General features: G+C 35.7%; 1 protein-coding gene across 3 annotated transcripts in view; it reads left to right on the top strand.

Annotated features, from left to right (window-relative positions):
* ATF2 (activating transcription factor 2) overlaps nt 1-7,240 on the top strand; it is a 51,836-nt gene extending 44,596 nt beyond the window's left edge. For all 3 annotated transcript variants that reach the window (XM_074910517.1, XM_074910514.1, XM_074910516.1), the window contains one exon: nt 4,611-7,240. In XM_074910517.1, the coding sequence (XP_074766618.1) occupies nt 4,611-4,837 (227 nt within the window). In that variant the 3' untranslated portion in view covers nt 4,838-7,240. The remainder of the gene's footprint in view (nt 1-4,610) is intronic.
* Nucleotides 7,241-14,374: the final 7,134 nt, after the last annotated feature.

Raw genomic sequence — 14,374 nt, 5'->3', positions numbered from 1 at the left:
TGAGACAGTGCTAGTTTATACCACGCAGGCTGTGATTTTAACAGCTAAGTCCACAATTTAGTGGGGTTTCATGTATGATGCACTTAAATAGGCACAAATAAGCTATTGCTTTTCAGGGTGTTTTTGGCAATTACTTATACATATATAACATCTTCTGGATTTCCCAGGCACATTTTGGTCTTAGGCCAAGTGAAAAGCATGACAGTGCAGATACACCTTTCTTCTTCTAAGACTGTTTTGGGATCGCATTTTCCTTATGTAAAACGTCTTGTGCCTGCTTCAAAAGATGGTGTCATCAGGACAGAGAAACCAGAAAAATGGTTACTGTACTTTGAGGCAGTATGGATGAATTTCTGTTGCAATGTTTGAGTTTTCGGTCAGTTTTAACTTTTTATTTCCCAAAGAAGGATGCTATTGTTTCTGAATGTATCTTTAAACATTAGGGGGGGAGGGGAAATGCCATGTATAGGGTAAATCTAAATGTTCTTCTTTTATTTCTCATGTTAGCTTTTCTAGACCAGATGATTTCTAAAAGTCTTCTGCAATAGTGCTATATTTTCTCAGGCTTTTTTTGGACTTGGAGCAGGAAAAAGGTGAAAACTTGTGAGAAGAAAATGTGTTGTAAAAATTTAGAGTTGTAAAAAAAAATATGAAAAGGGTGTTTTGGTTATTTTTTGATATTTTTCAAAAGGACATCATAATATTCAGGAACATTTGTACAAAACTGAATATAACAGAAAATAAATAAAGGATGCAATGTAGGTGGTGTTAAATGGGCTTTTTTGTGTTCTTTCTTTAGTTAGTTTTAAAGAAATGGTAGAAGATGACTAACCAGTTTCAGACCTCAGATAATTTGAACCATTCAAACCACCATGTTCCTACATCCTGTTCTGGACAGGCAGCAGCACTTCAGTGATAACAGGGGATATTCACAAAGGCCAACTCATCGGAAATGAGCATTTCAAGGCTTGAGTCCCTCTCTAGTCCATGGATGGCATGATGAGAATTACCATGAGGCTTCCTTTCTAGTGATTATCAGGAGACTGAAAGGACTTCTAGATCACATGTCAGTGCTTGCATACTGGCTCCCATATTGGTTTTGGTGTGTTTTTTTCTTCCAAAGACTGAAATTCCTCTGTTGGCTTACCTTACTGAAAGCTGTTGATAAGTAATGCTAAGAAGCAAATAGCAGCAATATTTGACTAGTCTAAAAGGGTACTTTTTAGTACATCCTCAAAAGTCACCTCTGTGCTCTGTATGGTATTTTTTTAAAAATCTTTTCTATAGCTCAATCTAGCCCATGTTCCATTACCAAAATTGCTCACGGCCACAGCCTGTCTAGAACTATGTAGCCTTCAGGAAAGTTCATGTGATGTAGGTCTGTAAATTTTCAGCCTTCTAATGTACAGCACACATTACTTCGACAGATTCATTTCTAATTTGGACCGTGCGTTTTCCTTGGTTTGAGGCAAAGCTGGGGGAGCCATTAAAAAGCTAAAATGCCTATGCTTTTTTCCACATTGTTAGCTACATTACGATTCTGGTATGTATCAGTTGCACTCTGGAAACCACAGTTATGTGCCTGGCAATTCTCTGGTCAACTAAGAAAAAAAAAAAAAATCTGTTGGAATTGAAATATGACTTTCCTGTGTTCTTCTAAAAGCCTTTGTTCTTTATTCTCAATCTTCAGGCTTAACAAGTCACCTTTGTAATGAGGTGACTGTCTTCTATATTCATTGAGTAGATTTTATTGTTTAGATTTAATTCTTCAAATTGAGTTCTTTATTCAGTTTTTGGCTGCTATTCTGTAAAATTAGGGCTACTTAAGAAAGGATTTTGAGGTAAATGTTAGTAGCTATTTAGGGTGGCATCTCGTTTCTAAATATTACTTTATAGTTATTGCAAGGATTTACATTTCCAGTCAAATTTATTACCATAAACTTGTGTTTGGTCTCTATATTATGTAATCACCTGTCTGCTGTAAGCTTCCCCCTTCTAGCCCCTGGCATCTGAAAATACCTGAATTATGTCCTTTTGTCTCTTCAGCACAATATATTTGTTCATCTGCTCAGTGCTATGAGAACTTCTGTTGTACATTGGTTATCATAAGTATTCTGATAACTGTTTCTTGCATTGCATATATGGTCTTCCTGAGCTCATCAAAATCAGAAAATCAAGCCTTTCTCATGTTCTTTTCCACTGTGGTATTATTACAGACATTTGAGTTAAAATACATGTTATGGGATACAGAAAATGTATCTTCCTTCTCTGGCTGAAAGATAATGGATCTACTTTACTTCCTCTCTGTAGCATTTAAAAGTAACCCTTTTTCTTGAGGATAAGGAGGATTCTGCCAACAGGGAAACGGGATCAGCAGAATAAGCTTAATAAGATTGAGATTCAACAACAGCTCTGAGGAGGAGGAGCAGGTCTCACAGTGGGGAAACTGGATTCAATACATGCTGTCCCACTTGCTGCCATCTCATTCTGTCTGAGGAGAAGAATATGCTACTCTCACAATTAGTAACTCAGTATTTGTCAGAAAGTGGCACTAGAGTTTCTGTTTTTAACAAAGTTTATATGTGTTCCTTCTTGTTTTTACATGAGATCTTGTAAGTCTTGACAGAGGTGTATCCAAAATGAAATGCTCGTGAATAGTGTTAACTGAATTGGCACTAGTTCATGTCCTTTCTGTTCTTGAATGGGCAAATCCTACCAAGGATCAGAAACATCTTTCCAGAAGTATTTTAATTTTCTCCTCTTGTTGTATACAGTTACCATATAACCTTAGGATATGTGGTAGTTGCCAGCAGATCTAGCTCACTATCATCTGTCTGTTATCTCCTGCAATGCTTGAAAGATCCGTTTTGGATAAAATGCAGTATCTGTAAATTAGTTGGCTTTGTGGATAAGACCACTATGATATTTTCAAACAATTATGTCCATGCTTTTGCAGTAGAGGTATAAGAAATTGCTACTTTGTTCATGTAGGCATGAAATATATGCATTTATTAGAAAGAAGAATACAGCAGTTTTGCTTTCTTACCCACCCTTTTTGACCTTACCATTCTTTTCCAGAAGCGGTCGATAATAGAACTGTTGTTTTCAGGCTTTGAAGAGGAGTGGTTCTTAGTATGCATGGGGTGATGCAAGATCTTTATACTGGGGACTTGACTTGCTAATTTAGTGAATTTTCTTACCCATAGCTAGTATGTCATATAAACCTCAGTACATCATAAACTTCATCATTGTTTGTTCATGCTTAGTGTTCCTTTTAGTTGTTGCTATTAGCCTGGTTTTCTATGGAAACAAGGCTGTGATACCACAGTGGTGTTCATCTTTTAGTGTCATCCTTTCCCATCTGTACTCTTTCCCTGAGTAACTTTCGAATTTGGAGGCCAATCTCAAGAAAATCTGAAAGGCATTGCAAAGTCAAGACTAGAGAAAATCAAGCTTTGTTCCATTCATATGTCACAAGCAATAGTTCATGCTACTTCTGGCTATGTTTGTGTGTATTCTTCTATGTTGTTATGTTACACAGTAGTCAGTAGTGTTTTAAAAAGGACTTCCAGTATTTTGTATACTGGATTTAAGTCAGAGTATAAAACTATTGCGAAAAAACACTTTAAAACACTTAAATAGCACAAAGTGACACCAGTTATAATTAAATTTGGTGTACATACTTTTAATTTTGAGTGGAAAACAGTAGGCTTATTTTCTTTTTTGCTTCTTTAGTCTTTAACTCAGCTTTTTGCTTGGTAGTGTTTGCATAATACCTTGGCTAACTTTTGCAACCTTGGAAGAAAAGGATGATTTTTAGCATGACTAGGATGTCTGTGCAAGACAGACATTTTAAATCATGCTCATTTTGCACAATGAGAATTATTTTTTAATCCATTTATCCTCTGTCATGAGAAAAAAAGATGCAGCTGTGTGACTACTTTGCTTGTTTTGTGCAGAACACCTGAAGTACTCTTGAAGAGATTTTAAAAAACAGTTTTGACAATTTTAAATCTTTGAGAGGCATAGTGAAGAAGTTACTGACCTTCACTCGTTAAAAGAATGTGGATTGAAAATTTGTGGAAATATTATCCAAATTGTCCAATTAATATAGTAGTGTAAATAGTCTTTTTTCAGATATCATATTCATAAGCACAAGTATTAATTACTGAATATAGAATTATTCTCATTTGATTACTAAGCAAACACAGTAAATAGCATGTTAAAAATCTTAAGCCAATTCACAGAGTTCCGAGAGATGTGGTAGCATTTTTAATCTATAAATAATTACTTACTGACATGAGCACTGATCGTTAGAATTAGGCGTGGTACCCACCAGCTGATTTACTAAGTAGGAAATCAGACAATTTTAATCACAACTATGAAGATGTGAAAATGTTCCTGTTTCTAGATATTCCATACTGCAGTCCATTTTTTTTTTTGGCTTAGAAATTAGAATTTTCTTTGCAAAACAATCTTACTTTCATTTTTTAATTTGTGCTGTGTTGCACCATGAGTTTTAATTATTTAGGGGATGATTGCTGTTACCTCGGACGTGGTGGTGTCTGTTCTGGGTTAAAAAAAAAAAAATTATTTTTTTTTTTCTTCAGCTGCAGATAAAGATGACAGTTCGGAAGACATATCAGTGCCAAGCAGTCCACACACGGAAGCTATTCAGCACAGTTCTGTCAGCACTTCCAACGGTGTAAGCTCAACTTCCAAGGCAGAAGCGGTGGCCACCTCGGTTCTCACCCAGATGGCAGACCAGAGCACAGAGCCGGTGCTTTCCCAGATCGTCATGGCGCCTCCCTCCCAGTCGCAGCCTTCAGGAAGTTGATTAAAAACTTGCATTTCATCAGTTTCTTAGATACACATTTGTGACTTTAAAGGGAAACCAACAAAAGACCAGTCTCCATCTAGGAGAAATTGTAGCTTAAAATTACTCATTTTAAAAAATCCAACTTAAATTTGGCTTTAATGATTGGCAGGTGAAGATGAGACAGAACACCAGTTCTAGTCTCTTTGCAAAAGACTTTTTTTTTAAGTATTAGTTTTATTAGTTACTTTTTTGTGCTTAACGTGTAAAGTGTGTGTACAGTACAATGTGGTTTATTTCATTTTTAATTTGGTATTATTTCAACAAACATTGGGGTGAATTACTAAAGTCATCCCCAAAACTGTGATAGTAATATTATGTGACATTTTTATACCAAAGTTCTGCATAGTCCCTATTGACTTTGTAACATTAGCAAGGTCATAAAGCACTAGGCAAGAGAAAGTAACAGTAAATTTGCTTTTAGTCTTTTTGCCTTTTTGTTGTTTTGCACATTATGAGAGGACGAACATTGGGAGAAAAAACGTTTGGGTTGTTTTATGTATAACATTTTGGTTGGCTTTTTAACTGTTGAGGTTTTTAATTTGTTTAATAGGGCCAGTACAGTATATGAGATACAGTACTCTTATGCACATACCTATCCTAGATGAGGATCATTACTAAATAGATTTGATTTTTTTAAAAATTTTAACTTAATGTCAGGTGGGTTTTTTTTGCCCCTCCAACATTTTCATTCTGGGGGGAGGAGAGCTTTATTTCTCCATTCAGAATAGATATCTATAACTACCCTTTGTTGCTAGGCTGAAACCAGTAAGCATATTGTAAAATACAGGGTTATCAAATATGGAATACTTAGTATTCCAAAGTAGGTTGATATTTTGTGGATTTTTGAGTCACAGACTAAGGAGTTTACTCATGGGTTTGGATGCCAGAAAAGCCTAAAATTCTTCAGACAACTCAAGACTTTTTTTTGTCATTGTCTTGTATTTGCAAGCTAACTTGTACTTAATTCTTGTGTAAGCACTGTCATCTTTTAGTAGCAAAAATTTTGATACCTTTCTTGTGGAAAAAAAAAAAATCAGTATCTACCGTATCTTGGAAACAATGTAATTATAATGTGGTGTGTGTGTGGTGTGTGCGTGAGAATGGTTCAGTAGTTAATGCCAGCAGTCTTTTGCTTGAATGTTAAAAGATGCCTTCAATGTGATGCTGGCTGATAGGTGATTGCAGTTTTAAAATGTTATTTACTGTGCAAACTTGGATAACTAACATTCCATGATGTAGTTTGTTTCTGATGAGATGATTGTAGGTACACCTTTTCTCATTATCCAATCATCTGTAGGATATTGAGTTTTTTAAATGTGCCATTATCTATTTTGATTCTGTACTCATGTTCAAAATACAGTACAATATTTTACAATAGATTAAGTTGTTTAAAAAAAAGTAGATGTGTGCTTTCAGGTCGGAAAACTTTGTATAATAGCAAAAACAAATGCATAGTAGCAACTGGCAGTAAAGCAGGATTCCATTATGTATATAACAAAGATTTAATGCATTTATAATGGGTTGTGTAGTTCATTTGCTCTTCCTTCTCCACACTATACTATGTGTTTTTAAGTGTCAGTGCCATCAAGTTTCTATTTGATTCAGTTTTAAATCTAAAAATGTAATTGATCCACAGGAAGATCATAATTTCTACAGTATATATACAACCATACTATAATGAAAACTGGACAAAGAAGTATCTTAAGTCATATATGTATCATTGCAGGGCTTTAAGCATGCAACTAGGGATTCTAAATATTTTGTATTTTAAAACTAAGAAAGTTGAGTTGATAACTTGATGTGTTTAAAAGTTTTACTTTCCCAATCTCAAGATAAAAAGCTGTAACAGTTATTAAATGTTTCCAGGATGGTGAAATACAATGGAACTCTTGTGAGAAGGAAATTAATTGCAAAGGCACAAAATGTGAATTCTGCGAGAAAGCTATACAGTCACTTTTCATTGTAGTTTTGGTGGGCTAGACAAGGCCTCGTTGATTATGCTATAATTTGCTCTCCTAAACACAAAAGCTTTTAAATCATATTTATATAAGTGGAGTTTTTTTATAACAAAACTGTTGCGCTTGTAAAATAAGTCTACATAAGTGTATAGGAGACGTGTAAACAGTTAATGAATTTAACAGTGGGGCTGGAAAAAGAACCATTAAAATCTGTGTTCAGCGAATAGAGAAAAGTTATTAGTCGTACTACCATGGATTCCGTTTTGAGACGTATGTCACACTACTTCTGTACTTAGCATTTTGGGTCTTTACATTTGACATGTTTCACAAACTGTACTGTTTTCTTTTATGTGCAGTTTGCATGAGTAAATCATCAAAGAGAATAAAATCTATCTTTAAGTTATGTTCCTATTTTAATGAAATTATAATTGTTCTAAAAGGCAGCACTGTCTTTAGACTTATTTCTTCATCCTTGCATTTATCAGCATTTTTCTGGAAGTCATTACTGTAATGTCAAAGTAATGTTATGTAAATAAGAACATGTATGTTTCTTCAGAAAATAATCTGGATTCCATTGCTCCAGTTGAGTTCCAGCAGTTTCTGATGAACAAGCCTCATATCGTTAGTTCTAGGAGCCCAAGGTAATCTGCAGATGAAGGAGTTCATAAATACAGCTTGGTGATCCCAGATGTTGCTCAGCCATTTCTAGTTGCCCCGAGTTCCCTAGCAAAAGTACTGTGTGTAATCAGAATTTTCAGCTAATTTCCAAGTATCTTAATGTACCTGAAGCCAGGAAATAACAGGTATAGTCAGATGAACTGCTTACAGTTGTGTTGTGAAAGGTTGAGGAAAAAGTCGTGCCCTCACGCTTGACTTTTAGAATATTAAAAATGGTTCAGGCTTATTTATGAATGTTGGAAACGCATATGGAGTGGCACATATTCTGTTACATCATCACTTGAAAAGCTCCTCACAGAACACTGATAGGGAGGCTGTGGAGGAAGCAAAAAGGGTAAAGTTGCTGTGTATCTGCATTTATTGCATGTATTGACCAAAGGAAATCAAACTGCTTACAACTTTAAGCCTAATCTTAGAATAATTCCCAAGGCCTCTGCTGCTTCATTATGTTCTTTTTCTGACTCTGTGAGTTATGCTTGTCACTCCAAGAAAGAAAACAGAGGCCATATAACAGGGCAACTAGGGGGGAACCAACCCACTTTTTAATGTTTAAACTGTAAAAAGACCCAATTTTATGCCTAACTACCCAATCTAAGTAAGCCTTTTCTCTTTAAAATGCTAATAGAGGCTGGGCAAAGAAAGATATTACACTGATGGAACGAGATGACAGAAGTGTTGAATGAGCGGTGATTTCAGCTACCAGAATTACAGAAGTAATTTGCTTAGAGAGACACACAAACATTTTAATTGGTCATCATAAATGATAATGAGGAGAAAACATAGTGAAATTAAGTGCATCCTAATAAAGTAAGGTATGTTAAATTGCACTGAAGGAAACTTCAGCAATGCTTCTTGACATGATTAATATACTCATGACAATGTGTCTAATGAAGGTTGTTTGCATTTATATGCTGCCTGTTGCTTCCCTCAGTAGAGAAATAATTTGAACTGCACTCATTTACATTGCAGAACAGTGAGTGCACGATTGGCTTACAGTAGTCTACATTTATTTTTAGCCATCATATCCATAGTAATACAGGTAAGGTTCATTTAACCTGTCTTGTATAACATTGTGTAGGTTCGGTCCAGATGACAGTATCATGAAATAATTTGGATTTTCAAAGTTTTAGGTTCTTTAATAGTATGTCTCCTTTTAATTTTGGGGTTTAATATGACTTTTTTTGTTCGTGAAATTTAAGATTATGACCTTTCTTGTACTTCACTTTCTTCCTCTTCAGAATATTTTTCTTGTGTCATGAGCCCCTGAAAGTGCTTATATATTTAGAGTGGAATGTCTTCTTTTTGCATATTGCTTCCTCCTTGGTTGTATTAACGCTCTCAAGCAAACTTATTTCAAGAAGTTAGTAGTTAGGAAAGGAATTTCTGCATGCTGTGTACCTTGTCTTCTTCAGCTAAAATAGATATGAGAAGGTTATGAAATCTTGACATTTACATCTTCCTAGAACAAAATATGTTACAAAAGACATATTTAGGTCTGGAAGGACATCCTGAATCTCCAGTATAGAATTTTTAGCATTGCAAAAAAAATTCATTCCAGATGCTCTGCAGAACTAATGAGTGTGAGTTCTATGCTGATGGCTTCATAATTCTATAAAGTGCAACTATCTTCAAAAGTTTCTAGTTTCCTAGGTGTGGGGTTAGTTATCTAATTATATGGCTGTCAATAGAATAGTAAGACACATAAACTTGATCCAATTTGTGCAATTATTTTAAGCCTTGCCCAAACTCTCTATCAGTCTTCTATTACCTTTTTTATAATGATGTATGTTGTTCCAAGCACTTTTTTTCCTATTCATTTTTGGGGAAGAGGGGGGAGAGGAGAGATCCTTATATTTTATGATAAACTGTCTATAACAGAATTTAATCTGGGAACAAATACTTGGTCTGAGAAGTGTTGTGAAATGATTATGCAAGTACATTTATTTTTAATCCCTCCCTAGCTAAAGAAACAATAGCTTGAGCTGCAGAAATTGATTGGAAATGGTAACAAGCATAAAAGGTACCAAACAGCTGGAAGCAAAGTAAAGTACTCATGCTTCTAGAAACTTATGTTGGTTTTTAATACTAATAGCAGACACGGAGTAGGGAGCGGGCAGTATTTGTAACTGCTTTGGAGAGCAGGGCCTTGTGATTACTCCAGTTTACAATTAACAAACTTAAAGGATAATACTCTGTAGTTTAGAGAGATTTGTCAGTGCCTGACTGAGAAGATGAGCTTCGGGAATGAGCATGCTGTCACATAGCTACTTCAGAGGAACAGAATTACAGGTAAGCAGGTTTTCCTTGCCTAACTCTTGCCTAGGGCTAGCTTGATACATCAAAGTACAAACATTAGCTATTACAATTCCATTTAATACCATCTGTCCCCAGGTGGATTGAATGCAATGAAGGCAAGTCTGATGGGTCTGTTTAGCTACTCATAAAACAAAGTTAAGGTCTACTCTTTTCTCCCCACTGCCCAAAAAGTCCCTGCTCTTGTTTTCCTGCAAGCTAGTATTGGCATGGTATGTAAATAGGCTTTGTCTCCCTTTAGCTGAATTGCTTGTTCTAGACCATTATAGAAGGCAAAAATACTGTCCTTGATAAACTACCAGACTGATGCATTTTAGAAACTGAATTACTTCAAAAATGTTTATGTTTAAAAATAAAATGGGAAATTACACTGATGTCCCACATCTAGGATTCTAATCAGGGGAAAAGGGAGACAAAGATACAACAAGCCCTGTGCTTTAGCAGTGAACAAAATAAACTGCCTTCCTGAATAAATTCAGAAAATGAAATGGAGAGGATAAAAATAGTAGCCATTTGCCTACTATTCCCTCTGAACAAGAAGGTGCTGTGTTTCATGTCTCAATTATGCCAGCCCTTTTCTCACACTCTCTCTGACATAAAGATGAATTCTGTGATGATCTATTTCTTAAAAATGTTTACAGTGATGTTAGAAAAGTTTTGATCTCACTTGAGGCAAGTAGTATAAACATCCTGTTATTCATGACTGCATGTTGAGGAAGATACTCTTGAAGGTGATATGACTTATAGTACAGTCATTCTAGTTGTCTATAAAATGCCAACAAACTTTACAGTCAGCATGGTTATGATTTCAAAACAAGCAAAAGTCTGATATTTCAGTTTTCTTGTTTTCTGTCCTCCCTTTCAGCAGAATTGTTTTAAAGGGCTAACAATTTTTTGCTGAAAAAATAGATAATCCTTGTAAATGCCAAACAGATGCTGTGTATTTCACTGAATGATAGGAACATTTTGAACACCTGAAAATTTTGTTGAATATTTAATGAATCGTAAGCTATTAATTTTATCATTTATTACTTTCACATATGTGTGAATACATAAAATATTTCTTTATGCTGTCTCTAACAGTTTGCCCAAACTTTTTAGAGCTCTGATTCTAATAGGACTTAATTCTTTTTTTTTCTTCTATATATTATGCAGCACTCTTGAATGCTGTGTAAGAAGGTTGCTGGCCATAGATCTTTGAGCTGTTTCCATTCACCACAGAACTGGAACACATTTTCTGAGTTGTCAGCATAGTTGTATTTCTGTCTATTGTCACTTCTGCCTATCGTATAGCACAGCATTGGCTTCCTTGGGATGGAAACATGTTATACTGACTTGGATGCTTCCCTTCTGTGGTTCCTTTATGCTGTAAGTACCAGTTTGTTATAAACTCTGGCCTTTTCCTTGTTCCAAGGGTCTGGCAAAGTCATTTTGTTTCTGGAAAGAAATGCCTGATCTTTACCTGCTCTTGTAATTTCACACCTAGCTTAGATTTTGTTGTTGTTTTCATCTATTGGATAAGGGCACACACCCCCACTTAATAACTGTCCTTTATAATGTGCCAGGAACCCAGATGTATTCATGAGGGTGCATAAAATTCTGTGGGTCTTGTCTACCTAAGAAAATGTCAGCCCTCTGGTGGAATTAGATTGTTATAAACACAAACTTTCAGAGATTGTAAAGTTTGGTTCTGGCATGTCTATTGATTTATTTCAGTTCAGCTTATGTTGCTGGAGAATAGTACTAAGCTAAACTTAAAAAAAAAAAAAAAAAAAAAAAAGCATGTGTATATTTACTAAAACAATATAAAGCCACTTAAAATTTTGCAGTACACCTTTTCTTAAAGTATCTGACTTAAACCAAAGCAGTGTTCCTACAATGATAATTTCAAAGAAATTTGTGCCTGTTTTATGAAGAGGTGAAGATTAGTTTTACCCTAGTGAAGTTAGAGTCCTTCTATAATGAGGCTTTCCCAAGCAAATATGAGAGCAGGATCTGATTTAGCCAGCTGTTAATCACCATCAATGCTGCTGTCAGTAAACATAATTTAATCAAAGAAAATGAGTGAATCACAGACTTTCTGTGCATCATGATCCAGTGATTATCTCTTTTTTTTTTTTCCTTCAGTATTGCATTCATTTCAAGATTGCATTTCTTTCTAAGGCCCAAAGTTACTCCTCAGATGTCACTGTCATACCTAGGGCCTTACTGTAGCTTAGTCTAAGCAGGGAAGTTTTTTTCCTGAATATTTTATCAATTTTACTCTTCAAGTGCTCAGAAATCTATTTTATTAGTGTTTACAGGTTTTGAATGGTGCCATAAGCCGAAAAATTTTGATACTTTCTCTAATCTACCGACAGCCATTCGGCCCTTGTCTGCCACTGGCAGCAATTACCACTGCTGCTGCTAGTGAAGCTGAAGATCTGTTAAGAGCAAGAGACCTTGGTCTGAGACCTATACTTTAGACACATTGAGTATGTATTAAAAACCACTTGAAAGTGAAATATTTCTGAAGCATGTTGATAAATATTTTAGATTAGATGAAAAACATAGTTGTTTTTCAAAGAGCATACTTCAAATATCTTTTTTGGGTTTTGTTTTGGAGGTTTTTGATAATTTTTTCTTTCAGAATTTTAGTGGGAAATGAGGTTACGTCAGTATTTTGATTTCAGAATTTTGCTGTGATGAACTATTAAACAGGCTCAGAGCAGCAGTACTTATGATGATCTAATGAAAAACAGCCTCATTGTGTAATTTGCACACAAGCAAATTAAGTACATTTATTGAGGGTATTTTGACTTTCTGTAAGTAAAAGTGAACTGTACTCTTGTCTCTTTTAAGGAAAAAGTTAAGAGTTCACTTCTCAGTCTCCCGTTTGCCTGCAGAGTAAGGAAAATCCTCTTGCTTGGTTTTAATCTGACATTGAGAGGTTTATAGACATTAAACAAACTACCTATATGTTGCCCCAGTAGAACTTCATTACACCTCTGGGCACATACGTTGTACCCTGCAAAGATTAAGAATGGAAATGTCATCTTGTACATCACAGCTTGTACAAGCTGAAATTAAAGTGAACTGGTGCAAAATATAATATTAATAAGTGAATATTGTATAATCATCTACATCAAATTCTATATAACAACTCTACTCCTGAATGGGAATTATTTTTTTTGTACTGCAATCTGTATTAAGGTTTTATCCAAAAATAACACAGGAAATACTGTGTACAGTTACTGGAGTGAGGCATTTCTGGCAGATTGCCATGGCATGCTCAAAGTCTGTGAACTGGCCTACGTTTGTCTTTCATTTAAAAATGTGGAAAAGATTTTGCTAAGTGCTGACTACAGCTCAATACTGTGCAGAGGGTTGAAGAGTCACAAGGCATTGTTAAATAAAGAGGATTTCTAAATTTGCAAGTAAAAATGTCTTGTGTTAGTGATGTCTTCCTTATACAAGACAATGGATAATAAATTATTAACCGAATGAGGTAAGTAATTCCATTTGCTACTGTTTCCTGCTGTCTGTAACAATTCGAAACCTGGGAGTTTCTAATTTCTCAGGAACAAAATGCCACCTAGTGGTAACTGCTGAATATTTTGAGCAAATACTTGGTTTATATTGACATAAAGTTTTCACATTTTTCCTGATATTCTACATTTTACAGCACATTAAGGTCTTGCGAGATGAAGATAGAGAGGCTGGGGAAAAGTACAGCTTTTCCAGGTCTGTGTCTGTAGGGGCTGGGATGCCGTGCTGCCTACTGCCCAGCTGCTTGAGAACTCCCAGCCTTCCTCTTGCCGCCAGCCTCGGGCAGGTAGTGGAGTTTTCCCTTGCTAAGAGTTGAATACACTTTCGTACACAGTTGGCAGGCTGCACCTTACTGTTACTTGATAATAAAATACAAAAATGTTTATTTGGCCAGTGCTGTATGAAAAGAGCTGAAAGCCACCTCTGCTTCACTGACTGTTCATCTGTTACTCTTCTGGTAGGAGACTCTTCCCTCTGGTTTGTCATTCTCCAAGGAGCTAAGGGGAAGCCATCCCCTCTGCTCTTCTAATGAACTACCAGGTAGTGATATAAGACTCTTTGTACCACAGTTCACCTACTCGACTCCTTAGAGGAGAATATAAACTCAAAAAATACCAAAACTAAAATTTGGCTTCTCGAATAGACTTCTCAAAGTAACTGCCATAAACTGGCTTCTAGAGTTGAGTAACAAGACTTTGCTTGTACAGCAAGAACAAATAATTAAAAATTCGTAATATTTCAATGTATTCATCAGTGTAAACGGGATAGAAGACAGCAGTCACACCCTGCATGTGATTTGAGCCCATTGATGGAGATACTCCAGCTTTATAAACAGAGCTGACTGAAGAGAGTTCTGCAGTGTTTCATCTTTCTGTGGTTCTGCACTTCATTGTGACAGGGGGTTTGTTGTTGTTTATGCCTTTGCCATGCACTACATGAATTTCTCCATCTACCAGTCCATGTCACCCTGTTCCACTGCAAGATGCTCGCAGCAGCGGTCGTCAGGGCTGTAACTAGA

This window comes from Athene noctua, chromosome 7, assembly GCF_965140245.1.
Source record: "Athene noctua chromosome 7, bAthNoc1.hap1.1, whole genome shotgun sequence".
Taxonomy (NCBI): Eukaryota; Metazoa; Chordata; class Aves; order Strigiformes; family Strigidae; genus Athene; species Athene noctua.
This window is presented reverse-complemented; position numbering and strand designations above follow the sequence as displayed.